This window comes from Pelecanus crispus, chromosome 2, assembly GCF_030463565.1.
Source record: "Pelecanus crispus isolate bPelCri1 chromosome 2, bPelCri1.pri, whole genome shotgun sequence".
Taxonomy (NCBI): Eukaryota; Metazoa; Chordata; class Aves; order Pelecaniformes; family Pelecanidae; genus Pelecanus; species Pelecanus crispus.
In genome coordinates, this window is record NC_134644.1 from 55,023,869 (window position 1) to 55,050,143 (window position 26,275).

At 39.0% G+C, this 26,275-nt stretch overlaps 1 protein-coding gene across 1 annotated transcript in view; it reads left to right on the plus strand.

Annotated features, from left to right (window-relative positions):
- The window catches only part of TBX20 (T-box transcription factor 20), a 35,614-nt gene extending 21,623 nt beyond the window's left edge, over positions 1–13,991 (plus strand). The window contains exons 7-8 of the mRNA XM_075705992.1: positions 9,591–9,700; positions 13,651–13,991. Coding sequence (XP_075562107.1) covers positions 9,591–9,700; positions 13,651–13,991 — 451 coding nt within the window. The remainder of the gene's footprint in view (positions 1–9,590; positions 9,701–13,650) is intronic.
- The last annotated feature ends 12,284 nt before the right edge of the window (positions 13,992–26,275 follow it).

The following is a 26,275-nucleotide window of genomic DNA, read 5'->3' on the forward strand; positions in this document are numbered from 1 at the left end:
CAAAACTGCTTAAAGAAATCTGATATAAAGAAATAGCAAAGTGTGAGATATGACAACAGGAAGGATTTCTTGCTTGATGTCCATCACGACATGCATTACAAGATGTAGGTGATACATTGAATAGTAGAGCATGACTATTGCTCAGTCTAGTTGGAAACAGTTATTCTTGTAAGATCACTGTCTGAGAAAAATATTTATTCACCAGCGAAAAGACTATGCAGGCCAAATGCACATTTGCACAGCTCTTGAAAAATATGAATATTTATCTAGAAGCTGTGAAAATACTTTCCACGCACTGCTTCCCAAGCAGGCCTGCCGTACAGTGCATGCATGCATAATCTGCAGTGCTGTGTGGTGATCCTAATGGTCTCCTGCAAAGCATCCTGTGATGTTAGGGCCAAGAGAGCACTCATCGGGAGTTCCAGTTTTTCCGAATGACCCAAGTAGTGTGAAAGCGTACAGAGCTTTCTATTTCATTTCCAGGTATTTAAGCCTGCTTTTTCCTAAACAGCCTTTGGGGAGGGAAACAAATCAGATCAATTGATCTTTAGAGACCTAAAGAAATTAAATTAGTCTGGAGTCAGTTACTGCACTAAACCATCCAGTAATTGGATTGCTCCTTGTAACTGATTGAAAACAGCCTCTATCTGTAACAATATAGGGAGCTTTTCTTTATAGTAGATCTGAGACAAAAACACATCTTTTTATGACATGATGACAGAAATTGCACTTTTTTAACCTAATTGAATATGATTTTATAAATATGTGACTTTAACGATTTCAGGCTTCCCATTCTAGATTTACGATCCCTATGTAGGAAATTCAAGCTGCAAATGCCTTTAGGAATTAAATCTGTTTGCATTATGTGTCGGAGTTAATATATGTAAAGGTAGTGAAATTTGCAAATGGTGGAGGAGGTAGGCAACAGCAAAGCTACTGAAGTGCCTGTATTTTCTTTTGTTCCTGTCTAAATACCTTACAATGGTTTCCTTGCACTCATAGATATATATGCAAAGCTTTTAACCATTGAAAAAATCTTTGGTGAGTTTGGTATATATTGAATTTTCAGTAGGATGTGAGATTCCTTCCACAATCAACTCTTTCCATACATTACTGTGGTAATCTATTCATGGCAATGGGGCATACTTTATCTGGGGCTACTGTGATTTAGATAAGTTGCTGATTCATCTCTCAGTCTTTTTATGTGGTATTTACATCTCCTCTATTATAAAAAGGCTCCCACGGTGGTTGTGATTGAAAAACTGAGCACCAATTGTCAGAATGTGGAGCTTAATGTACTGTGGTGTTGTCTATGGGATGCCAAATGCAATAATGTGGATGAACGTGATCTTTTTTTGATGGTAACCTTTGTGAAAAAGACTAATGCAAGTTTTATAATGAGCAATTACTCTGGAGATAGGCTTTAAGGGAATATCTTTATGCTTCTGCTTAAGAAAAAAACTGCCAAAGCCATAAAGGATGCAAAATCAGAACCCAACAGATTAGGTTTTTTATCTTGAGCCTGAATTTATGTTTTGAGCTGTTGTGAAGAATTAGCCTTTTAAAAATAAGTAGATAAATAAGTAAACCCGTTGCAATTAAATATCATGCAAACAATCCAGTGAAAAAGGTGATTATTTCAAGAGTGTGAGTCAACAGAACTACTGAATCGTAAAATAATGATCAAACAAGAATTGACAGATCATAATTATGATCTGAACATGCTTGTCTGTTTGATCCAGTATGCGATAGGCAAGTTCAGGGTGTGGACTTGTAACTACTAAAGAGACCTAAGGGAGTATTCCCAGCTGCACAACCCCAATAATGCTTCTGGGAGGTAGATAGATACATGGGAGGCAATATGAAAAAGTATGGCTGCACACCCAAGTAATTTTTAGGCAGGGAAAGGAAGGGTTGGGGAAAGGGGGAAGGAAGTAAGAAAGAGAGCTGCATCCCAGCTGTATTTGCATGGTAATCAGATTCTGAATTTTTCCCTGAGGAACTTTATGTCTGAGATGTGGAAATACATTGTACTGGCTTACAAGGATGTAAGTGAAATGGATGCTAATGCCTGGATATGGGCACTGCCCTGTTGAAGTAGCAGTCAAAGCCATGTGCTTAACGATGTGCTGTCCACAGCAGTCTCCTCTTCCATCCTTTCCCTGCACACCCCACAGAGCTGCCTTTCTCCCCATTCCCACTTCTTATTGCTGGTCTAGAACTTCCCTGACTCCTGAAATCCCTCTACCAACAGCCAGAAATATATTCTCTCTGCGACCTACTCCCACATCCATGGTTAAGTAGGGCTTTGTCATAGTTCTCCAACAAGTCAAACTCACCAGCTGATCTTTTATCGTCAGCTAGTTCTCAGTCTGCAAATGTCAATAACCAACCATGGGAGATCTCCGATGTTTAGGCTGGGAGAAGAAGCAAAGCTCTGAGTTTAAGGCGAAACACCAGGGACTCCAGTGCCTAAACACCTGGTATCTGGTGCCATTCCAGATATGCTGATGTTACTCCAGACTCTAGCTGCTGCTCCAGAGGGGTAGATGGATTGCCTATATTTTCTATATCATCCCTTCCATTGCAGACAGCTTGGATGTCTTAAGACATCTAGAAAGCACTACCTGCCTACATTTACACACCTGAAGCATTCCCTTCAAATCTAGTTCCTCCAGCTCTGCTTACTGTTAGCCAGGCAACTGTTCCTTTTCCCCAGCAGAAAGCCCTCCATGCCAACTAAAATCTCTTCAGTTCCCAAGCTTTTAAGCACTTATACCCTGGCTCATTTTCCACTTAGGTATTATCTATCTTTTTACTTGTGCAAAATGGTATACAAATGTTTCATTTTGGTAGTGTTTTCCACTCACCTTGTGCAGGTGTAGTGTGCGCATAAGGGGAGGTGATGATGTCAGATCAGGCCCCCAGTTTCCACCCCAGAGGAAGTTTTCCAGGGACTTCTCCCAGTCCCAGTTTCACAGCACTGCTCTGTCCTCACTTCTCATCCTCTGCCTGGCAGTCAGAAAGAAATGGTTGCAGTCACTGGGTGAAGTGGAGCTCCATGGGGTTGGCTATGTTAGAGTTAATTGCATCACTGTATTTGGAAAAAAAAAAAAGATACAGAGAAAGAGCTTTGACAGACATTTGCAAGTGTGTGCTTTTTTCCAAGTCAGAGAAGAGAAATGTAATTTTCTCTTTTTTTTTCTTCTTCTCCTTTTTCATTCCTTGTATAAAGATTAGCTGTTTTTCTCATTTTTGTTTCCAGTTGAGAGAAGTGGCGTGGGTATATTTAATAACGTCATGCTCCTTCATAAGTGCCATTACTTTTCCCATGCCATGCCTTCAGCCAGGCTACATCACCTCCATGCACATTATAACTCTTCCAGAATTGCCATCGGTAGCTGGATGTTTATTGCGAGGGCACCAGTAAACACCACTTTGGAGATACACTTGTTCTTTCTCCTCCAATCATTGAAACCTAGATTTTTCATAATTTAATTCTCATTTCACTTCTTTCTTTAAATTGCATGCATTCTTGGAGTATTGCATTCATCCAACACTTGTCCAATAGTTTTGACTTTGTGTGAAAGTGTTTGGTGACCCTGTGTTAGCTTTTGGGCCAGATTAAACTTCAGCTCACGTAAGCCTATGTAGTTTGATGGACCCTGGTTCTTCCCCGGTTGGAATAGGTTCAGCTCTAACCCAAGCAGTGGAAAGGAGCTACTTTGTTCTGGTCGAGGATTTGGTCTGTACCGTGTCAGAGCTGAATTAGGTTCCTAGGGTCAGTCTGTAATATTCATCTACCAGTATAAGAGCAACTCTATTATTACCAAATTAATATGTCTGAATGTTCATGCATGTGTAAAATAGCAGCTAAAAGCCACAGGAACTTGAAGGCTGAGTGATATCTGAACGGTGGTCCTGACAGTGTTTGTTGTTCACTCTTAGCTGCTGTTATGGAAATGTATTTGTTCCTCCTGCTGTGTTGGTGTTTTTTTCGGTTTGGGTTTTGTTTTTTGTTGTTTTGGGTTTTTTTACAGGCTTGTTTTTAGCACTTGCGTCTTGGACAAATTAGTCATCTTTTCCCTTAAAAAAAAAAAAGTTCTACTACAGTGCAACTTCCGACAAGTTTATTTTTGTGCCTTCTCAGCCCATTTATTCCATCTGTCTTCACCTCACCTCACTTCTGATGTCTTCTGTTATCTGGGCTTTCTTCCAAACATACTAACTGGCAGCTACAAAAAAAGGAAACCTTTGAAATGCAGAACTAAAGAAGTCATTCAGGCTGCAAACTGATAATTCATACACTTTATATCCTGTTCTGTATTTTCCTTTGTGTTGAACTGAATGGCCAAGGAAAACATGGTTGTCAGTTTTATTATTTCATTATTTTCCTTCTGTTAATTTTTTTATTAGCATTGCGTTTTTCTTGTAAAGAAAAAGACAAAAAAAAAAAAAAACCAAAAGAAAAAAACAAACCCCATGACACCAGGACCAGGCAGTGGATTCTGAGGATATCCTTACCTTTTTGCTTACCTAGCATTTGGATAGTAAGGGCAAAAAGAGAAAACGCTAACAGGCTGCATAACTCTGCTCTGAAATTTGTACCTCTTGTAGCCATTCCCAAGACAGTAACTTCTGCAGAAGATGTGAGTTCAGAGTGCCTGGCTCTGCCACCGGCTCCTTCTCACCACAGCCTGGCTTTTGCACATTGTCTTCAAAGGAGGCTGAACCTGGCTCCCAGTGGAATGAGTGGCTGCCTGTTAAATCAAGTCCATCCTCTCTGGAGCCATGGTATAGATCTAAGATGGATACTAACCCAGGCCTGGCTCCAGCAAGCTAGTTCTAGATTAGATTTTCTAACACCTTTTGCCAAAACCCAAATATATTGCCTTAAGCTTCCTCATCCCAAAGGGAGAAGGTAGGCTTCCTGCCTCCATCCCCTGGGTGCACTCTCTGCCAAGTTCAGGAAAATCCATAGCTTCAGGTGCATGCAGGCATGTAGCAGTATCAGTGTTGACAGTGTATTGTGGCCAGGTGAGCCCTCTTCCACATCAGCAGGGCTTGTGGTCATGTGCTTCAGAATCAGAGTCATGGTGATCACCAGGCTGCCGTGAATGCACAGCTGAAGCAGAGTAACAGCAAACGGAGCAGAAAAAATGGCATGAAGAAGCATCAAAGAGAGCCTGCTTCCACCTACAAAGAAGCACTGTTCTTTCATCTTGATTAAAGATCCTGCTCAGGGTAATCTGGGACTTTACCATCTCCCGAGAGAACTTCTGTAATCTGGGTTGACAGCAAAAGGAAGTGAGCATCCTCACGCAGGGCCTCGCTCTTCAGCTGCTTCCCAAGTCAGCTCTGTTTTCTACCGTCTCCCATATCCGTGGCAAGATCTTGGGTTTGGTCTGTAAAGTGTTAATGAATAATTTGTCAGCTACATCAGGATTTTCCTATCTACTTTTGATCCTCTGAGACTACTCTGTACATACAGGGCACTGTTAAGTAAACAAGACCAAATACTCCACTTGTAGAGGCAAGACATAAAGCATCCCTAGCTGGAAGTTTAGTTTTGAAATCAGTTGTCAGCAGGGACAAGAGTGAAATCTTCAGTCAAGAGGTTAAAACCTGCAGAATGGCAAGATGCTTCCTGTGTACCCTAAAACCTTGCTAATTGATAAAATTCTCCCAACCCTTCACTTCCTTTGATTCCTCATTCAAAATTCACCATTTTATTTCTTGCACAAAGGAGGGAAGTGCTTTGTTCATAATAAGCAGAAGTTTATTGAGAGGCCTGGGCTCAAGGTGTGCTTCTGTCAGAATGCAGATCATTGGGATCAGCCTGAGCTCCTTTTCCGCGTTACCTCTCCTCACATTTGTCCTGCCTCAGCATCTTCTCCAATGCTAGCCAATATAAGCTTAGTTTTTTCCTCTCCATTTCCTCTCCATTTGGCACACAGTTCCTTCTTCTTTTTCTCAAATAGCTTCAGCCCCTAACTTGCTCTTCTCCAGCCTGTCATCTGCTGCTATTATCCAGTTGTACATGTAGCACAGGTTAATCATAGTAATATATTATGCCTATGTATGCATTTTCCCCCTTCTCTGGGTACTTACAAGGTATCTGTGAGTTGAAGAGCAATCTGGTAGACCACACAAAAGATTCTGACAGAAAGAAGACATCTTTCCTTGGTCCAGCTGGCAGCTTGTGATCTCTCAAAACAAAGTTTATTGCTAATTTATTGCTAATAGAAGAAACTTTGGAGTTCTAAGACACATTAAAAGGTAAAAATTGTTAGGTCCAAGTATTAGATAACAAGTGTCTGATCACAAACTAACAGAAATACAGAAGTTGAGCACTGAGTAATTGGAAGTCACTTTGTTCTTCAGCCAGTTTAGTGTGGATCAGCTCTGAAAAAACATGAAGGAAAGCTTTAAAAAAACTCCACCATACTCTTCACTTGTTAATATTTATTATTGAGCAGAATCATAAAATGGTAAATATTGAGTTATCATTCAGTAATTTATACAATTATTTCATTTGAACCACACTGAGGTATCTGAAGATGTGGCATATAGAACTATAAAGCCAGAGGTTTAAATTAATGTCTTTCCCTCTTATTATTATTATTATTATTATAATATTTTGGGACTTAAAAAAATTTATTTTATTGGTCCACTCTACAGAGCACCATATTCTGGATATCCTAAACAATTCACACTTCCATAAACAGAATTTTCAGGAAAATTTTGAGATTTAAGTCCTTTCGGCCCTGCTTGACAAAAAGGTATAAGCAGGAACGTGCGTTCCAGATAGCCAGCTTTGTTCCTGCATTTTGAACTAGATTTCACAGGCACTTAAATTGTGGTGTTAAAGTTTTCATTCCTCCTATGCATTTACTCTGGTGAAAGTCCTAAACCACCTCTGTCTTTAAAGGGTTTCCAACCTATGTGGGAAACTCCACGTTTCCATAGATTAGATGAGTTGCAACCCCTTTCTTCTCTAAGCAGACCTGATCTCCGGGTGGCGTTCTCTGAGCATGAAATATTTGAGCATGGTGCAGAGGCCACTACCACTTTCCTTTGAAACACAAAGGGAAGGAAAGATTATCCCTTAACTTAGGTCACTTGTCCAGGATGGGGGAGACCTGAGTGCAGACTTCAGCTCGTGTTTTTCTAGGTAGAAGAAACAGTGCTTGGTGGGATAACTATACTTCATGAGTGGAGAAAATACACCACTTCTTGTTTTCCATCATTTCCTACTGCACACTTAGGTGGTTTCCTGCTCAGCCTTTTGCATTTTGTAGGTCTGTTTGGAGGTTTATGTGCAGCATGTGTTGTATGTTGAGAGAAGAGTGTCCACCTGAAAGCTGTGGGGGCCAGGTGCCTAAATTCTGGTGTGAATCTCAATGCTTTGCATTCATGATGTGAATCACAGCCTCAGCCTCTAAAATAAAAAAATTAGTAGGCATGTTGTCATTACAGTGTAAACCAAGATGGTTAGGCAGGATAAGCATATACAGTTTTGAATATGAAATCCCAGCTTTTGTGAAATTAGTAGGTTTCCCTGATCCAAGTTTCCTCATTAGACCATTCCTTCTGCCACAAACACCTTTGCTTCTTGTGCCAATGAATGAGATTAATTTTCTAAAACCTTTAGCGTACTATCTGCAACATTACAACATTAAAAATAAACAAATAAACCTACCACAGAGTTTCCTGGTTTCAAACTTTGCAGATTCAGGGTTCACTAAGAAGTCATTCCTCTTTTTCCTTTAAAAGAGGACAACCATACAGAATAATAGAGTTCTCTGTCTAGCATACAAACCCATCTGGAAAGAATTTAGTCTGCAATAATTGTGGGCATTTGATTTAGCTTTAAATCCCTGTAGGTAATTCAAATGTAAATTTATTGGGGTGAGTTTATCCCCAAACTGCCATTGGATCCAATATTTTAGAGATTAATTTGGCCCACTGCACTAAAACTAGAGCCTGCATTGTTTCTGTTGCATCAGGATATTATTACATGCTGTAATGCCTATCGTTATACGCAGACCTTTACTAGAAATAAAGTCAATAGAGACAATACAGACATTCACCTGAATCATTTATTTTTCAGACCTTTAAAGATTAGTAATTCTTTGGTTATGAATATTTTTATAGACTGGTATCTAGATCACTCAGACAACACTGGTCTAATTCATTATTCTGTTATTCTGTATTTATCTGAGATAGTCTTTTTGGTTAAGTAAAATTCTTTGCATTTCACATTCTGCTTCAGGAAAAAAAAAGTTTCAAAAGGCATTCAGCACATAATGTAAACAATGCCATCTGTCTTTTTCCTTGTAAAATCTTCTTTGAGATAGCCCCGATATGCCTACTGTTTTCAATCACTTAAAAGGCAGTAATTCAATTATATCATCCTCTATGTAGGAACTGCCATTGCTTTCAGTCCACTTCCAATCCTGACACAAGTAAATCACTTTGATAAGATCCCCTTTTTATTTATTTTTTTCCGAGGAGACTAGCATAAGTAATGATGCCAGTGATAGACCAAGGACAAAATGACCATAATGGGCTTTCTGTAGGAAAGAAAAACATGTACCATTGTGATTTATTGTGTTACTTGGAAAATGTTTTTCCTTGGAATTTGTGCAACAGCCACACTCTCTGAGTGAAGGGCATTAGCAAGTATGAATGGCCAAATGGCAAATTCAGACCAAACCTTTAATGAGCAGCAGATTTGAACAGTTATTGCTACCTAGATTTCTTAAATGGGAGCAGAAGGTCAAAGCCATTTGGGAAACGTGCCTAGGTCATATTCATCTTTGGTATAATGCCACCTACTTACATGGAAACGCGCTGGGAATGTGTAAGGTTGGATCTTCCTTACAAACTGCTATGGCTTATCATACAGATATGCCTTCCTTCTATTTAAAAATTGTTTGGGTGACTTCAGTGCTTTGTGCCACCAGTGAGGCGGGGACCTGGCAGACACATCTAACCTCCCAGAATAGACGTGGCACGAGATCAGTAGTATCTGCAGACTTCCTGCTATGAACTGGCCTCAACTGATGCTGAGAGAGCATGGTTAGAACTGAGCTGTGTCTGGACACATCTATCTCTTGCCCCTGATTTCAGAAAAATGGGAGAATGCCAGATGAGGTGGTCAGGTGTGATGTGAAAGCTTGCTTGAGAGGAGCTGGACCACAAGTGTCTCTTTGAACGCAGATTGGTCACTCAGCATGTATAACCCCAGAGCTTGCATTTTCAAATTTGTGAAGAGTGCTGGTCTTATATTCCCTGTCTGAGACCACATCCAGGAAACGCAGTGGGAATTTCACTCTCCTTTGACTGCTGAAGAAGCAGTACCACACAGGTAAGAGGTGATCAGCAATGCTAAAACACTGCAGGCCAAGTTCATCACTTCCAGTGACATGCTATGAGGTAACCCTTTTGTTAAGTAATTTTGGAGAGTCCATGTGAGAAAGCTGTGATCTGGACAGGGAAAAGGCAGCACGTTCATTGTATTTAACTTAATGAATTAGGAGGCTGTTTAGGATGTTATTGATATGGTATGATGTTGCCTTTCACAGAGAAAGCGTGGAGAGCCTTATCCAAAAGCATTCCTATGCCCGATCCCCCATTCGAACCTATGGAGGAGAAGATGATCTCGGAGATGACAGCCAGGCAACACAAAGCAGAGGTAGGAAAATGCGCTCATGAAGTAAACTGTGGTGACCTAGTTACGCTTGAGAAAAGGAGGACCACAGTCAGTACTGTGTTACTTTAAAGCATTTCTCTGGTGTGTCTCTGTGTTGTGAATTCCTAAAATGAAGAAGAATACTTGTTACCTTATGGCTCTTCTGGACATCTAATATGCCCATGGCACTGGTGTGGGTGGCTAGTTCAGGAGGCAGCTCTAGAGATGCCTATATAGCCTTTGTCAGCAGAAGAGAACTATGTCAGCTTTCTCTTCAAGATGGCTGAAAAACAGGCAACTTCATTACCATGGTGCTGAGAACAAACTAACACTCCCTGTCCCTTGGTAGGACTTAATAGCTGGGGCTCAGCACCGTTTGTAAAGTACCATGTAGGTGTGCCATTTGCTGCCCTTCCAGCCTTCTGTGAACAGAGGACTTGGTTCTGACCATCTTCAACCAGCATGTGGTTAACCTGCTTTGCCTCCACAAGAAGAAAAGTCCATAGCTCCCTGGAAAATTGATGTTTAAATTGTTATCTCTTGGTCTCTAAAACATGCTTTTCCTGCTGAGGCAATTCACCTCAAATGCTTTATCCGATGGTTTGTCTACTGTAGCAGTTGCAAAAGTAGTAGCAAGGCAGAGTTGTTCTTTGTGGGGATACTCACTGGACAAATTGCATCTATCATAATTTGCCACTGGAAATAGATCTCAAACCCATCCTTTGGGATCGCTGACTAGCATAAACTTGTGTTGCGTTATACTTTGTATGTTGACTTTGTGACCTGCCCGATATGCAACAGCCACTTGAGGTAAAGCAGTTCTATCTGCCTTCTGACTGGCAGTGCCCTTGTCTTGTCCTCTAACTTAATACAGTGTTCCTAAGATAAGAGCATTATTTCTGGTCATAAGCTCTTTGGACTTGTGCAGGGAAAACACACTTATTTTTAACCATGAGTTGCTCTTCAACAAAATGTGATTAGGTGGGCTTGTTCATACACGTCCAGTCCAAGAGCAGTTCCTTAGCTTGTGGAGTTTCTGGAGCAACTCCTCAGCTGGTACAATGCCATCCTTTCACACACTTCTGAGGGATTACCTCACTTTACGTCAGCTTAGAACCTAGGCCAGTTATTGTTGAAGACAGTGTTAAATTTTCCCTTGCCAGAAGTGCTCAGAGCAAGGTACCCTCTCTCCAAGAATTATGTTTCTCCCTGATATGATGTCCTCGTTTGGGACTGACAAAGTGAATGAGGTGAACCTCAGTATGAGAACTGGCCTTTAGAGCATTTGTCTTCTGAAGAGAATCCTGAGGAAGGTGTCAGAGGATGAAGGAATAGCTTATTAAAATTAATTCTGTGTGTAATATATACAGGGTACAGTTCTGCATTTGCTTGCAATATGGCAAATGAGTAAGTGAGGAAGATGATGAGTTGTGGCAACCAACTTTTTTCTAATCTGGGAGCCATATGCTAACGTAGGACGTGATTGTTCCGGGCAACCAGAGGCATGCACGAAGGGTAAAACATACTGCTCTTGCAGATGAGTACCTTGTACTGCCTTCACTCTCCATTTAGGCCTGGTGTCCTTAAATAAGGAAAAGTCCTCCAAGATATGAGGAGAGAAATAACAATCTTATTGAAACTCCATGGACATTTTTATTTCTTCTGATGCATTTGAAAACTGCCTTGCATGCAAAACTGAGGGTGTCCTTCCATATGTATGAGAGTTAACAGCCAAATAGAAACATGCTGCTGGGTGGGTGTGTTACAAGCTCTCTGAGGCCTTGACTGCCTCAGAATTACTACAGCACATTTCCTTGGTGCTGGCAAATGTGGTATGTGAGACTTTTTTGAGTACTAAGTTGCAATTAGAGACCATTGCAGTTGGAGGAGGAAAGGGCCCTTATGGATGTTCCTCATGAGAAGAAATCACATACTTTGTTCTGTGTAGAACAAAGAAAGTCTATGACTGCTATTTATTTCTAATTACATTCAGAGTATTCTCATCTCAGCCAATTCCAACCATCTAAAGATGGAAGTGGCTCGCTTTCAGTAGTATATTTATCACAAGAAGTCAGTTTCCAAAGGAATTAACAGATATGAAATATATAAATCCAATTAAAACTCTTTAATGTATAATGTCTGGGTGCCTGTGCTCCAGCATCCACACAAAGGATTCATGGTATCCACCTGGAAGAGAGCCAAAGGTAAACCTCATCAAATCCAGGTTCACATCCCATTTTCCCTGTAGTGCAATAATCCTCAGGTATCCCCTGATTTGTAAAGGAGTTTGCTCTGGTCTGCGAGTATGGTGTTATCCTTATAGTTTGGCTATGGATCCTGACTTCCCAGCAGTTTGGATCTGGCTCAGTGGTGGGGTCAGGATTTGGTTCAAGTCTGTTTCTACTGCTGAACTGACACAATTTCTCTTTCCTGGGTTGTTTTACTTGTTTCATTAAGCAGAGGAGGAATTAATCAAGAGTAGCTCTCTTTCGGATTTGAGAATATATCCCTAAAAGAGATTTATGATTTTTTTAAAATAATAATTTGCATTTTTTTCTTTCTGTTGTCATTTCCTTATAGTTTTGTTTTGAGTACATGGCTACAGTATACATAATTCCAATAAATTTACTTTGACAGATAGATGTCTTCATATTTTTTCTTTTCACAATTTGGATGAATCTATCTTCTAGAATCAGATTTATGAAACCAGTACCTGTTGTAAAATTTCTTTTCTCCTAATGTTTTGCAATACTGGCTGGAAATTATATTTTGCCAAATATTCTTGCCAGTAAATTTATTTCTTAAAGCAAGAAACATTTTCTCTATGGACAAAGTTGGACAAGAAAGCAAATACAGAAGGGACATGAGTTGAATTACTCTTTGAATAGGAATAAAAAATAAGAGTTTATTTATAGGATTTTACTGTATCCCCCATTTCTAGAAATCAGACATCTGATGATGACCAGATGCATAAAGGAACTGCAGAGGTGAAGGGAAACATCATCACCAGATTATTTGAAAATGACCATGTATAATTACCAAAACAAATTATTCATTGGTTTCATTTCATCAATTTTACTGTCAAAATAAAAAGTAATTAGCTCTAATTTAAAGATACCATTTCCCCCCTTTTTTCTGATTTTGCAGTCTTCAGAGAAAAAGCCTTTTAAAGAGGTAGAAGATTTGTGAAAAGAATTTTTGGACTTTTCACATTAAAAAAATACCAAAGAAACCACTTTGATTTGATCAAAAGTAGATAATTACCTTGGAGCAAGTTTTTATTATTTTTGTGCATTTCACTTAAAACCCCACACCTCTTACTATGATGTAGCATTAGTGTTGTTTCTTAGAGCATTGCACACAATTGGAAAAATAACAAATGTTTTGACATTTTAGAAATTTTTGTTCTATATTTTGGAAAAAGTCAAGTTGAGTGAAAAGATGCAGTGTTGACAAGTTTTACTAGGTTAAAAAAAAAACTTGTAGTGCAAATTGCATTTTTCTGCATTTTTGCCAGACTGAAATTTTAGAAAAAAATAACCAGTTCTACTGAGGATCTTATGTAAAAAGCTGCAAGCATGTCTTCAGAACAGGGATGTGATTCAGTGAGATTCCACGTCAGAGTAGATGCTTCAGTGTTTAGTGGCAGCATTGCAAGGTTCTTCAGTGTTTAATACCAAAAAGGTCCAATGTGCAAAGCTGATTTTACTGTTCAAGCCACTGCAACCAGCATCTTAAAATGGAAATTTATCCAAGATGCAATAATAAAGGACAGCAACTGGCAAATAATAATATAAAGACAGACATAAGGAGAAGTATTTGGGAAGTATTTCCAACAACAACTTGTCATGAAAATTAGCCTTGCTGTGAAAGACTTTTTCACCCTTTTTGCTATTTTACCAGCTTTGTGTGTTGCAGTGCAAACGTCAGGCATTCTCTCTCTTTGCTTGCAGGGTCAGCTTTTACAACATCTGATAACCTGTCTCTCAGTTCCTGGGTATCCTCCTCAACCAGTTTTCCTGGATTTCAGCATCCACAGTCTTTGAGTGCCCTGGGTACCAGCACTGCATCCATAGCTACACCCATTCCTCATCCAATCCAAGGATCTCTGCCTCCATACAGCCGCCTGGGAATGCCTCTTACACCCTCTGCTATAGCCAGCTCCATGCAAGGTAGTGGCCCCACTTTCCCTTCCTTCCACATGCCTAGGTACCACCATTATTTTCAGCAGGGTCCTTATGCAGCTATCCAGGGACTGCGTCACTCCTCTGCAGTGATGACGCCATTTGTATGACTGATGTAAGACAAGAGAAACATGAGATTTTAAACCTGCAAGTTTGGTATGAAACATACAAGGTACCTTCCTGAAAGGCCTGTGGCAAGAGTGCTGAACTCGTAACAAACCAGCTAAGAAAATGCATTATGGATATAGATTCCTCCGTTGAGGGATCACAGGAAGCGAGCATGCAGCTTGAAGCTGCTCACAGATCTATGTGTAACACAGTCGAAATGGATCCCAAAGTTCCCAGGACTTTTGGTCGCGTGCAGCTTGTTCCAAAGGTGCATTATACCTTGCGGAAAGAGATTATGTTTATGCAGCAAGGTACAAATTAATTGTGTATAGGTCTTTTTTCATACGCTAGAAGACTTCTGAAAAAGGCAATACTCTTACGCATCTTCATCTCTTCCTGTGACTGATGAACATCTAAACAGAAAAAATGTATTGCTATAACTTTGAGCATGTTTTAGGCTATTTCAGCATACATTTGATGGGAATGGGACAAAGCAGAGAAGGCCACTGTCCTTTTTAAAAGACTGGCTTATATTCATGAAAAGCAGTATTTCTTAGTTGCTACTATAATCCCAAAGAGAAAATTATTAACAAGTCTTTGTTGCTTGCTTTCTTTCTTTCTTTCACAAAATACTATCAGTTCCAAAAAAGAACTGTGTTACAGGACTGTAGCATTAATGATGTATTCTGTCCTTCAGTCTAAAAAAAAATTTGTCCTATGTCCTAGGAGGAGCAATTTAACCGTCTGTTAAGGTATGATGAAGGAAAATGTTGATTTGGGAAATTTCGTTACTTAAACTAAGAAACCCAAGATATCAAATCAATGCTTGTTTGCTGCTGCGCTTGCCACTGAAGACCTGTTTCTAGCTGCACATGTGTACCAAGATAATTGAATTTCAGGCTAGATCAGCCTATAGACTTTCTAGATCAAACTATAATCAGTGGACTGGTATAAGATAAGTGGCATTAGAGTAGCCTTCTACTTGTTCTGATTTTTCTTGGGTTTGGTCACGGCTGTTGTTACACAAGCTGTTTGGCCAGGAAAATGGGGGTTGTACTGTCTGTTTTTCCATGTCCCAGTAGAACAGTGGAGTTTCCTTGTGAAAATATCAGTGCAGAACTTCACATGTAATTTTTTTTATTCATATCTGCCTTTTTTGAGTTAGTAATTAGGGTTCTCATTCAAAGTACTGTCCACTTTTTCTAGTATGTTATGTCTGATGCAACAGAGGAACTGTAGAGGTATAAGAAAAATTGACCTCTCTGCAGAGAGCTAGCATGAATGCTTTGCACTGCTGAAAAGAGTACCAGTGCGATGCTGGTTTTCTGCATGGCGGGAGCTGGGATTTCACTGTAAATAAGAAGTCAACACAGTTTCTGTGTAGAGTTGCATCCAAGTTATAGATAACACATCTACTGATAAAAAAAGAACTAGCAATCCAATCTCATATATTAAGATCTGTGTAGAGCTGGAACACAGAATGGAAACCAGACTTTTTTGGCACCATTCTCCTCTACTTTTAACCAGTGTGTGGTGGTATCGTACGGTAAGAAGCAGAGTGCAGTACATTGAGTCACCTATCTCCCATCTCAGTGAAGTGCAAAGCAAGTCTGTCTTTTTTTTTGTCCCACTGCCTTGTCTTAAATGCCCAATCACACAGAGCAATGACAACCTCCCAGGCTTTTCCCAGTTTGTACTGTAGGCCAGTACTTGCATCCCACAGATAAGGGGCATCTTTATGTATTTCCCAGTAGTTGAATTTAAAATCTTGTCAAATTGGCCATTTCAATTACCTCAGTTATCTGCACTATCATCCTAATTTCCCTTTACTCACTGTTGGACCTGCTGGTAAAAAATGACCTGAGGCAATTTGCAACTTTTGTGCTCTGTATGTGAATGAAAATGAACTTTTATTTACAGTTTCTGGGTTCAGAGCTAGTACAAGGATTTCCATAAATGCATATAATAAGTCAAGCTCTGCAGTATTTAAATGGTTTAAAATCAGGCACTGAATTTGGCTTTGATGTATCCAAATATTAGATTTTGCTCCAGTCTATCAGATTCACCTGAACAGTGCACGTTGCAAGGTTGTGCCTATTAATGACCTGTTTTGATATAAACCCCCTATTTTTCAGGAAATTAGATGATCCTGGTCCCACAACAACAACAACAAACTCTTCAAGTTCATATATGATTCCACAGAAATGAGAATTTCAGGGGATATTTGGAAAAAAATTTTAATCCCTCTCCAGTTTCTTGACTTCTCTTAGAGTTGCATGAAGGTCCTATGATGACGTGCACTAAACCCTGTGGCAAAATTCTATTTCTTTTATCTGTTTCCCTCTGCAGCTCCATTAACTTATCTGGAGTTGCAGGGGATATGCTTAGCTTCAAAACTCAAGCCAGTAGCTTTAATGCTGATACTCCCATCAGAAAATGGTCAAGTAAGTAGGCAGCTTTCACATGACTCCAGAAATAAGTCTGGAACAGGCAGGCCAATTTAGACATGCTTTACAAGTCACATAATGCCTGCTTATACATTGACCTGTCCTTCCCTCATGAAGCAAATTCAGAGAAATAAACTGTACAATCTCTTTAGCCCTGTCCCACTCCCTGTTCTGAAAACACCAATATTTGGCATGCAGAAATGCCCCTTATACTGTTTCAGAGAAAATTCTCCAGGCTCTTCCTGGAGAATGAAACTGAGTTTTGACAACATCATTTACAAAAATATTAAATGAAAGACAAGTGCTTTTCACTACGAATAAAATGCGATTCATATCTGAAAAAATATGGCAGCAGACTGTCCCTATATAAAAACATGATAAAGCCAACTCCTCATCCAAATTCTCTGTGACGAGTTTCATATTGTAGATGATGCAAAACTATCTGTTAAAAATCCACAGCTTGATTTTTCCAGTCAGAGCAAGTCTCTCTCCGTGCGCTCATCCCTCCCCACACTGCTCTCTGGCATATGCTGCTCTCTGATGGTTTAATTCCTTTGCATCAGAAACCCACTGGGTTCCCCACTAATGCAGAGTCACGGGCAGGTCCCAAGCAAGGGAATGAAGGCAGCTTGTGAGAGCCTTCCCCAGGAATAAGGTCAATAGGTATGGCCAGTTCTCACCTCCTCTTCTTCGCTCTCACAATCCTACCTCCAAAACCTGTTGTGTAGAGTTGAGGTGGAGGGATTAAGTTCACAGGGACCACAGGATGTCCAACGAAGAGGTCTTGCCGTCTTGCAAGGTTTTTTCTCCCTCATCCTCTCACTGTCCTGTAGACAGGGGGCAGCATGAGAGTGGTTCCAGGTCTAAAATTCCTGTCCCACTGAAGTCAGCCACAAATTTCTTGACTGTAATGGAGACCGGATTTCATTCAACATTCTTACCTAAAAATAAAGTCTAACTGTAAGAACAGTGACAGTAGTGACAGCAACAATATAGGAACTCTACAGAAAAGACCAAAAACCAACTACAAATCAGCTTTAGCATTGATTTCCCAATTGGGAGAAAATGAATGTAAATTTGTAATTAATTGGTTAAAAAGTGAGATCGCTTTTCCTAAAAAAATTACCTGTACTGCTTTGACAATAACTCAGTAATTTATTTAAGGAGTTGCTGTACTGCTGTCAAAATTGTATCACTTTCAGGACAGAACATCTGTTGCTGGTAGATGGTCTAGGAACGCCAGATATCATCTAGAGTTCATTTTCCAATATAATTCACATTTCATATCCCATGAGAAGTGCTCTTCACCTTTATGAGTTCTCTTGGCTGAACAAACTGGTGCTGGTTTATATTGTTGTTTTGTTTTTAAAAGGGTGGAGAGAACATGCCTGAATATGCTTTTCAAAGAGAATGATAAGATTATCCTCCAAAGCGTTACAAGTAGTTTTGGGTGTTTTCTGGATTATCCTTTCATCCATAGATAGTCAACAGCCTCAGGTCTTTAATCCAACAAAAGCAGCCCAAAGACTAACAAAATTGACTTAGATGCATTTGTCTGAATTTTTTGTTTTCTTCTACTTTTGGAGCCCTGAGAGAAGCTAAACATAAAAAAACATTTTAAATTTGGCTCTTTGGTTTGGAGTATTGCTTTATATGGCCTGAAGCACTGTCAAAGATAGTAATTCAATGCCACTGGTTTCAGTGGTACTTTTCTAGGTATAAACTGACAAACAAGCACAGACCAAGTGGATAAAGGTGCAGGGTTTCTAATGGAAATGTTTCTTCACAAGTTCAAAGATGGTATGTTGTATAGCTAACATACTTGGCAGTACAGTCTATGAAATGCAGTAACAAATTTTCTCCTAGAAGGCTTTATCTATGGAAGCCGGGACGCTGCATGAGTGTGTACATATAAGATGTTGCAGCTTCCAACATCCAGCAAGCACTAACCAGCATTCAAAAATTAACCTCTTTTAAACTGGAAACATTTTGGCTAGCAACTTGATTATGCATTACATCCTCTTTATGCATGTGTACTATAGGGAAACAGAAATGTCAATGAAAATTATTGCAAAAACTTGGGGAGCTTTCCAAAAATGTAGATTAATATAAACTGTGGTAATTTGCCCCTAGATAAGGGGTAAAAGCAACAGTGAGATCAGTGTAACACTTAGGGCTCCTTATCTGGGAGGAGTTTGTGGCCACAGTGCTTATACTCATCATCTGCAGAGGGGTGACATTCACTTGCTGCAAAATTATTTTTTATTTTGGTGAGATCCTGTTCTCTCTGTTCCTTACAAAGTGATTTCTGTTGCAGGAGATGTGGTTTCCTTACTAACCACTTACTTGCTGGCCAGAGGATTTATGTATTACTCCGTGATAAACTGTCCTGGCATATAGTCTCCTGTTTACCAGATGACAACTTCTTTTTCTTTATTTTATCTTTTTAAAAGAAAACTAAGCAGTGACTTAATTAAACTCTGAAGTAACTTTTTATGATAGTTTAAAGACAAAAAATACAGTTTGCTGTATTTTACCTTTAGCACATTTAAACAATCTTTTCTTTTTTTTTTTATTGTACCTTCAGAAACATGAGGAAAGATTTGGTTTAAAAAAAAAGGAAGGTAAAAAACTGGATGTAACCTCTATAACAGAATGTACCACAGTTCTGCTGTTTGCTGTGTTGACTTTGTTGTTTATAATGCATTGCGTGAGCACATTCACCATGTACTGAAGTGTGTGCTTGTGTGTATGGGGTGGGGGTAGGGGGAAATCTTTTTATGGAAAAAGAAGTATGAACATAAACTATGAAGCAACATCTAATGAAAAGTTTCTTTTTAAGTGCAATATATTTATTTCTGCTAGAAATATAATATCAACATTATGTAATATTTGAAGCATTAAATGTTATTTGTAAACAGCTTAAAATTATATATATATCACAAAAATTGTACAGAAGTGCAATGTGTGGATATTCAGTTTCTTTCATTAAAATATTGGGTGTTTTGATATATCATTCTTATTTAGCCAAAGCTTTCTGCTTCTGTTGTTTTTCCTCTAACCAAGTCACTGAGCGCAGTGGAACCAGTGATGGATTTTTCTGAGACCACACAAAATCCAGTAGTGCTTTTAATCTGCAAAAGGTGGTCTAAATCTTGGATCCATATGGAGTGATAGTTGTGCTGTAGTTAAATACAATTGTAGTTTGCATATAGATACACAAATTATTTTTTTTTTTAAGTGCTTTCCAATCATACTCAGAAAAATTGCCAGTTTTGCCACTGGAGCCCAAGTAAGTGGCTGAAATACGGGGTTCCCAAGATCCCCAAGATAATAAACAGAGACCTAGAAAACATAGTCTAAGAAGAAAGTGGAAAGGAATTACGTCTGTTGAGTGTGGAGAAGTGAAGATTATGGGAAGATACAGTAAAGTTTTCAAATGTATGAAGAATGTAAAGCAGCGAGGAATAAATTCCGTATCTGCTGCAGGCTTTTATTTAATAGGACTTTAGTTCTATTTTAATAGCATATATTAAAGCAAGGGAGAGTTACCTGAGACATCTAAGATATTCAAAGAAGAGGGATAGTGAAGCACAGCACTGGATTGTCTAGAGAAGATAAGGAGCAATGTCTATCACTGGAAGTCTTTAAGAACAGGTTGAACATACATTAGTCAAGAATGATGTGATTAGAGCTGATCTTGCCTTAGGACAACCAAATGATCTCTTGAGGTGCTTCTGAGCTTTCTATGAGAGCCATCCCTTAAAGCAGTTTCTGACAAAATCCTCATGTTGCTTCAAAAGTTTTTGTTACACACCTGTAGTTCAGCTTGTCCTCAAATTGAGATCAGCTGCTGGGTCTTTTGCAGCTAGTTCACAAAAGTCGCTGGCTTACAAAGAAACTCAATGTGATAGAAGAGCTGTAAGGTCCTAATGAACAGTGGTAGCATTGCCTTAATTTGATTTTGTCTGTGAATGTAAGCAAGGAGAGAACAGCTCGAGGTAATTCAAATCCACTTTTAACTATGCTGAGTTGCAACCATGCATTAATGTATCTCTTTTACATTTGGAGTATATGAAAACAGGGACAGCTCACTGAGTTGGTAACCATATATGATGCCTTTTGTTTCTGTATTATATTTTTACATCGTCTTGGTAGCAAAAACCATTTATTCTCTCATGGCTATTCAGTGCTGTGAAAGTCTTTTGCTTAACCTCAGGCTAGGGGGCTTTCTTGATTACATGTAAAACTAAGTGCATACATTGGCACTTTCCTGAATCAGAAATATTGGCTGTACGCAGATCCAAGATGTAGTTATGCTAATGGTCTCACTGAAATCCATAGGCTCGCTCGCTTAAAGTTAAATCAGTGCTTAAGTATTTCGGTGGCTCTGCAACTGTAAAACTCCTTGTGCTTTGTAGAATCAAGACCTTTGGGAACAAGTTGTCTGTGCAACAGACACCTGTATAATTGGAGCCTTTATTTGCTATTGTCCAAAGAGAAACCAGGGGATTAAATAAAGCAAAGATTCTGAACTGCCTCCCAGTAGGGTCACTCTGAAGAGACTGATGAGAAGTCATGACTGTAGGCTGCCTTGTGTTTCACATTTAGAAAACAGCTTGATATCCAAATTATCTATCTTGGAGCTAAGCAGTGCAGAAAACAAATGATTTGGAGAGTGATATTTTCTAAACTTCCTGTGCAGAAGCATGATGAATGCACTGATTTAATGGTATGCTAGAAATATGGAGCAATAAATGCTATTTTGAATCATGAGTAGAGAGACCATTCCAAATACACATAAAATATTTAGATTATACACCATCAGTTAAATATATATAATCTAACAACAATCAGCAATGATAATTCTAAGAATAAACAATTAAACTGTCAGTGTTCTAATGCCCAAGATCCTTATTAAAGTTAGTCATTGATATCAGGGTTGGTTAGTGAGGCTCTTGGAGACCTTTGTGGGAACTACAGAAGCTGGTCCTTGTTCTCCATAGTAATAACCAGAGGGACTAAGAAAAAACTAGGGGGATACCTACCAGAAAAGTTTGCCAGAGAGGGTTTTTTTAAGAGGAGGGTGATAACTTCTGCCAATGCAGAGAGTATTAGATAATTCACCACTGCAGCTTCTTTAGCTCCATTAATATAAAATACAGTTTTACAAGTAGACCCAAGAAAATCTGGCATTTTTAAGACTTTTTAGGTTGGAAAACAGGCTTAGTACAAGGACTGTGCATTGACTAACTAATTTTTTTAATTAAAATCAAGCAACCATGCTGAATCATTTTGGCCTGTTAGTTGACTTTGAATTATTTTTATTCTCATTGTGAAGCCTACCAGAAACATGTGCAGTAATTTTTGAGAGGCTTCAGTTTTCTGTGTCCTAGAGAATCTCTGGGTTTTGAATCATGTTTTTGCTGACTTTATGAGTACCTGCTTCAAAGTTCTGTGCTCTCCTGTGTTTGGAGAAGGGTGATTAGCAGAAATGGTGATGAGATGCATGATTGTCCTTCAGATATGCAAGGGGCGCTCAGCTAGCCCTTTGTCTGTTTTAATGCAGTCAGCTATTGCAGGGGACCAGCTCAAACAAGTAAGATGAATTAAAGAAGGGCAAATGCTTGCAACTGAATCCGTAATTGATGATACTTACTAAAAATAACGCCCCAAAGGTGGAGGTGATATAGTTCCTTGAACAGCTGCAGCTTTTCTCTGTTTAGATGCTTAACGTCTGGTCATTTGTTCTTAGAGATTCCTAGAAGGGAACAAGCACATAACATAAAATCGATGTCTTTTATCTGTGTCAGAAGTCTGTTATCTACTCTTTCAGAGGCAATGCATTCTTATGCCTTTGTCACCTCAAACCGGAATCACTACTGTGCTTTTTACCTGGATCTCTGTCTTAAGGCATCTGAAAATGTCTGGAAAGCAATAATATGGAATTGCAGAAGTTCATGACATCTTTACTTACAGTCTGCACTGTCTTCCAGTCAGCTTCTAGGGACGATGCATACTGCAATTTTGACTATAAAATACTAAATCATTTGGGTATTTGGTGTCATCAGAATCCTCTCTCTCTGTCTCTCTGTCTCTCTGTCTCTCTCTCTCTCTCTCTCTCTCTCTCAGTTCACACAGAGCTCATAGCCTGTGCTTAATAGGGGCTGCTAGAATTGGACTGCCTTCAATCAGGGGTCTTCTTATTGAAAATCACTCCTGTTCTGTCTGTACCTGCATGTTCGTATGCTTTTATGAGACAAAAAGTCTATTGGTCTTCACTGGTGTTCTCTGGTGTGAAAGCTGAGTGTGTGAGAGCGCAGTTTTTTTCTGTTTATTTTACTCCCTGTCTTAAAGTCATGGTTGATACATAGTCACTCACAAATCTATTATTATTTCTTCCTGTGCTCTCTCATGGATCAATCCCAAGGCAGCCAAAAGAAAAATTTATTTTTATCTTGATGCAAATTCATGGCTGTAAAATTTACATTGATAGTATCTGAACATGTACCCAGGGCTTTGGAATGGCAGGCTTCAATTACCTTCCTCTGAATGTCATAGCTTTTAGACTTGAGACACCAGTTATACTACTCATCTTCAATGATATTACAAATAAGTTAGTAGTACTCATGAGATTTATCAGCCTGACTTTATTTAATCACTCCATTTTCAGTTAACATAGTCACCCCAAACAGTGCATTTCCAGAGGATGATTAGATTGTTTCAGATGGTTAAAGACTTTGGCCTTCTTTGCTCCTTCATTTTACAATGCACTAGGAACCTTGTGCAATTTTGTATGAACATACAAAAGTCCAACACTTGTGCCCCTTAATTTCCTTTACAAGGCTTTAAACTCTTTTCAGTTGTTCTTAAATGAATTAGTATGTACTGTGTAGCCTCCCTAGCACTTAAGACAACTTGGCATGGTTTCCAGTAGTTCTGGATGGACAACTACTTGTGTTTACAGTCACAGAAAATGTTTTCCTTCCTACATGCCTGATGAGGGAAAAGACTAACAAGGAATATTATAGCCTGATATTTCAAAGCCATTACAGATGTAGATGCACAGCTCCCACTAATTTTAGCAAGAATCATGCTTCTAAGTCCTGTTTCGAAAGTCTTAGCTATAGTGTTTGCTATTTTGAAAGGTTTATGTTTTTTTCAGAGACCAGCCTAAACGTTTTATCACCCCTTCCTGAAACAGTGTTTTAAAGCTTCTTTTGCTCTATGCCATAATATCATGCCTTTGTTCTCCTGTTCCTTCAACTTTGGACAAACTGTCACATTGATAATTCCTTCTCATTTGCTACCTGAATAATAAGAGCACTCATCTAAATTGCAGAGGTTAATTTACCTTTTTTTTTTTTTTTTTTTTTTGTGGGATTTGGGACATGTTTGCATTTGTGGATCCTCTTCTTAGGAGCTTAGTTCTTTTATGCTTTGCAGAAGAATAGTCTATATACCTGTCTCAAAGGCAGAGCTTCCATCTTGATAATATAGGCAAAGCTGAACTTTGCTGTCTGAAATATGAGGGATGGGTTAGAGCTGTCTTGCCACAAAGGAAGCTGGGAGAAGCCAGAGTGTAGAATTACATGGAGGAGCGTAGGATCAGCATGGTCTTACGGCAGCCAGCAAGCGGTGCCTCCAGCCTTGCTCCTGAGCAGCTGCTGCTGCCCTGCACATTCAAGTTCTCCCACAGCAAAAGCAATGCTTTTTGCTCTTCAGGGCTTTGGTAGAGGCAACAATGCCGGCAGCAGGTTTGGGACTGGTCTGTCCCCCTCTGTTCATCAACATATCAAGACACAGACTATTTGATGTCGAGGAAGTGCCTTGTCAGCTTGTGCCTAGAGCCACTCAAGGCTGTGGATTCCCCTAGTGATGCTGGAGCCTGAAAACTAACATCTGCAATGTTCAAGTCTCTCTTACACATACAAAAACTTATGACTTAAAATATTTTTAACACTTGTATTATTCTGGAAATGTGACTCTACAATGCAGCTGTGATGAGATGGACACTTTCACCAGAATGAACACACTGGAAAAACTAGAAAGACATAAATAGCAACTGTCCGGATGCTACAGTAGAAATAAATTGGAAGCTGATCATAAGATCCAAGTGGGTATTTAGAGTTAGTGTAAATAGAAATACCAAATTAAGCAAATAACATGTAATTTTGAGATGAACTGCTCTATGAGCCAAGCATAAAACTTTGCACTGACTATGCACTGTATGATAACAGGAGACCAGGGGAGACATTTTAAAACCTAAAATCACATGAGAAATTGCAAACCACAAAAAAGAATATCTTACTAAAAGTCACACATGCAATATGATCATAAACAAAACTGCAGTATGGTTAAAGACAACTCTAGCTTCGGAAGAAGGTTTCCATTATCATGTAACCTGAAGGAAAAGCAGATCATACACCCAAGTTTCAGCTATACCAGATCCTGATTGAAGAAAATGTTAAAAATCACCCATATATGCATGCCTAAGCACAGGAAAAATGAATGCTTATCCTAATTTTTGTGTTAGAGTGCACTGCTAATTCCTTATTTACTGCTTTGGTTCTGGAGTACGTCCACACAAAATAACTTGCATGGCTGGGGCTAAACCAGTTACTCAAACACACAAAGACAACAAATGGGACGACAATAACGGATTTTTTGCTTTATCTGTGATTCATGACAAGGGCTGTGCATGCATCCAGATGGAGAAATTATTCAGAGAAGACGAAAAGGACCCCAGAAAAGGAAACGGAGAACTGTATATCATCTTCATTTAAATAATGAAAGCCATAAGAATTAATAAGTGCACCAAGCTGTTGGAATAAAATTGAGAAAAGAAACAGAGCTCTGCAAAATTTCCCCCACCAATTGAATATGACATAAATAATCTTAAAACGAACAATGACTTCATTTTTGTTTTGCTCCACACTTCACTGATGTTGAATTAACAAACGCCTTAAAATAGATTTCTCCATGTGAAGTTGCTTTGAAAAGTAGCACTTGCAAGAAGCATTTTAAGCTAGTGAGGAAATCACAAGTTTAAAGAAAAATGCAAGCCTTTGCAAAAATGTTATGTGATAGTCTGCACTTTTGCTAGTAAAGAAAGCCATGATTCTTAAACGTGATAAAAGTTCAGGCATAAACCTGATTCTCTAAGTGCTATGTATCTCTGTGATGGAAAGGACTGTAGCAGGGAGCTTGTTCATGAAACATAAATGTGGTTTCAGCTATTTTTACTGGATTTCCTTATTTATATATACAAGATGTTATAAACTAGTTGTTTTACTTTGCTCCACCCAACCTCACATGTATCAGATATCCAGACGTAGAGCTATTAAGGTACAAGACTAATTTTAAATTTGAATATGGGACTGCTGCAATCTCCATAATCCGATTTTAAGACTAAAACACTTAATTTCAGCATTAGGGAAACCTTTTCCTCCCACCCCCCACAAGAGCCCCCATGATTTTTATTTTGTAATTTTATTGTGACTTTTGTGATGTTCCACTGTCTTTTCTTAAAAGCATGGCCATGAGAAACAAATTTTCATGAGAACCCCAGCTTTCATTTTTAAAAGGAAAAGGGGGGGGAGGGAAGAGCTGAAATAAATGTGCTCCAAAATTCAGGATAATAATATCTAAAACACCCTTATGATTCTTGTTAGGTTATGATTCATTATTTTTTTTAATATTTAGGACTGGAAATAGCAGAATAACTTTTGCTGGTTTTGCTATGCCGGCAAATACATTTATTTCTAATATAATTTATTCCAGTTACTTAACAAAAATAAACAATGACAGCAAAGTGACTTTAGTGAAACTCTTTACAC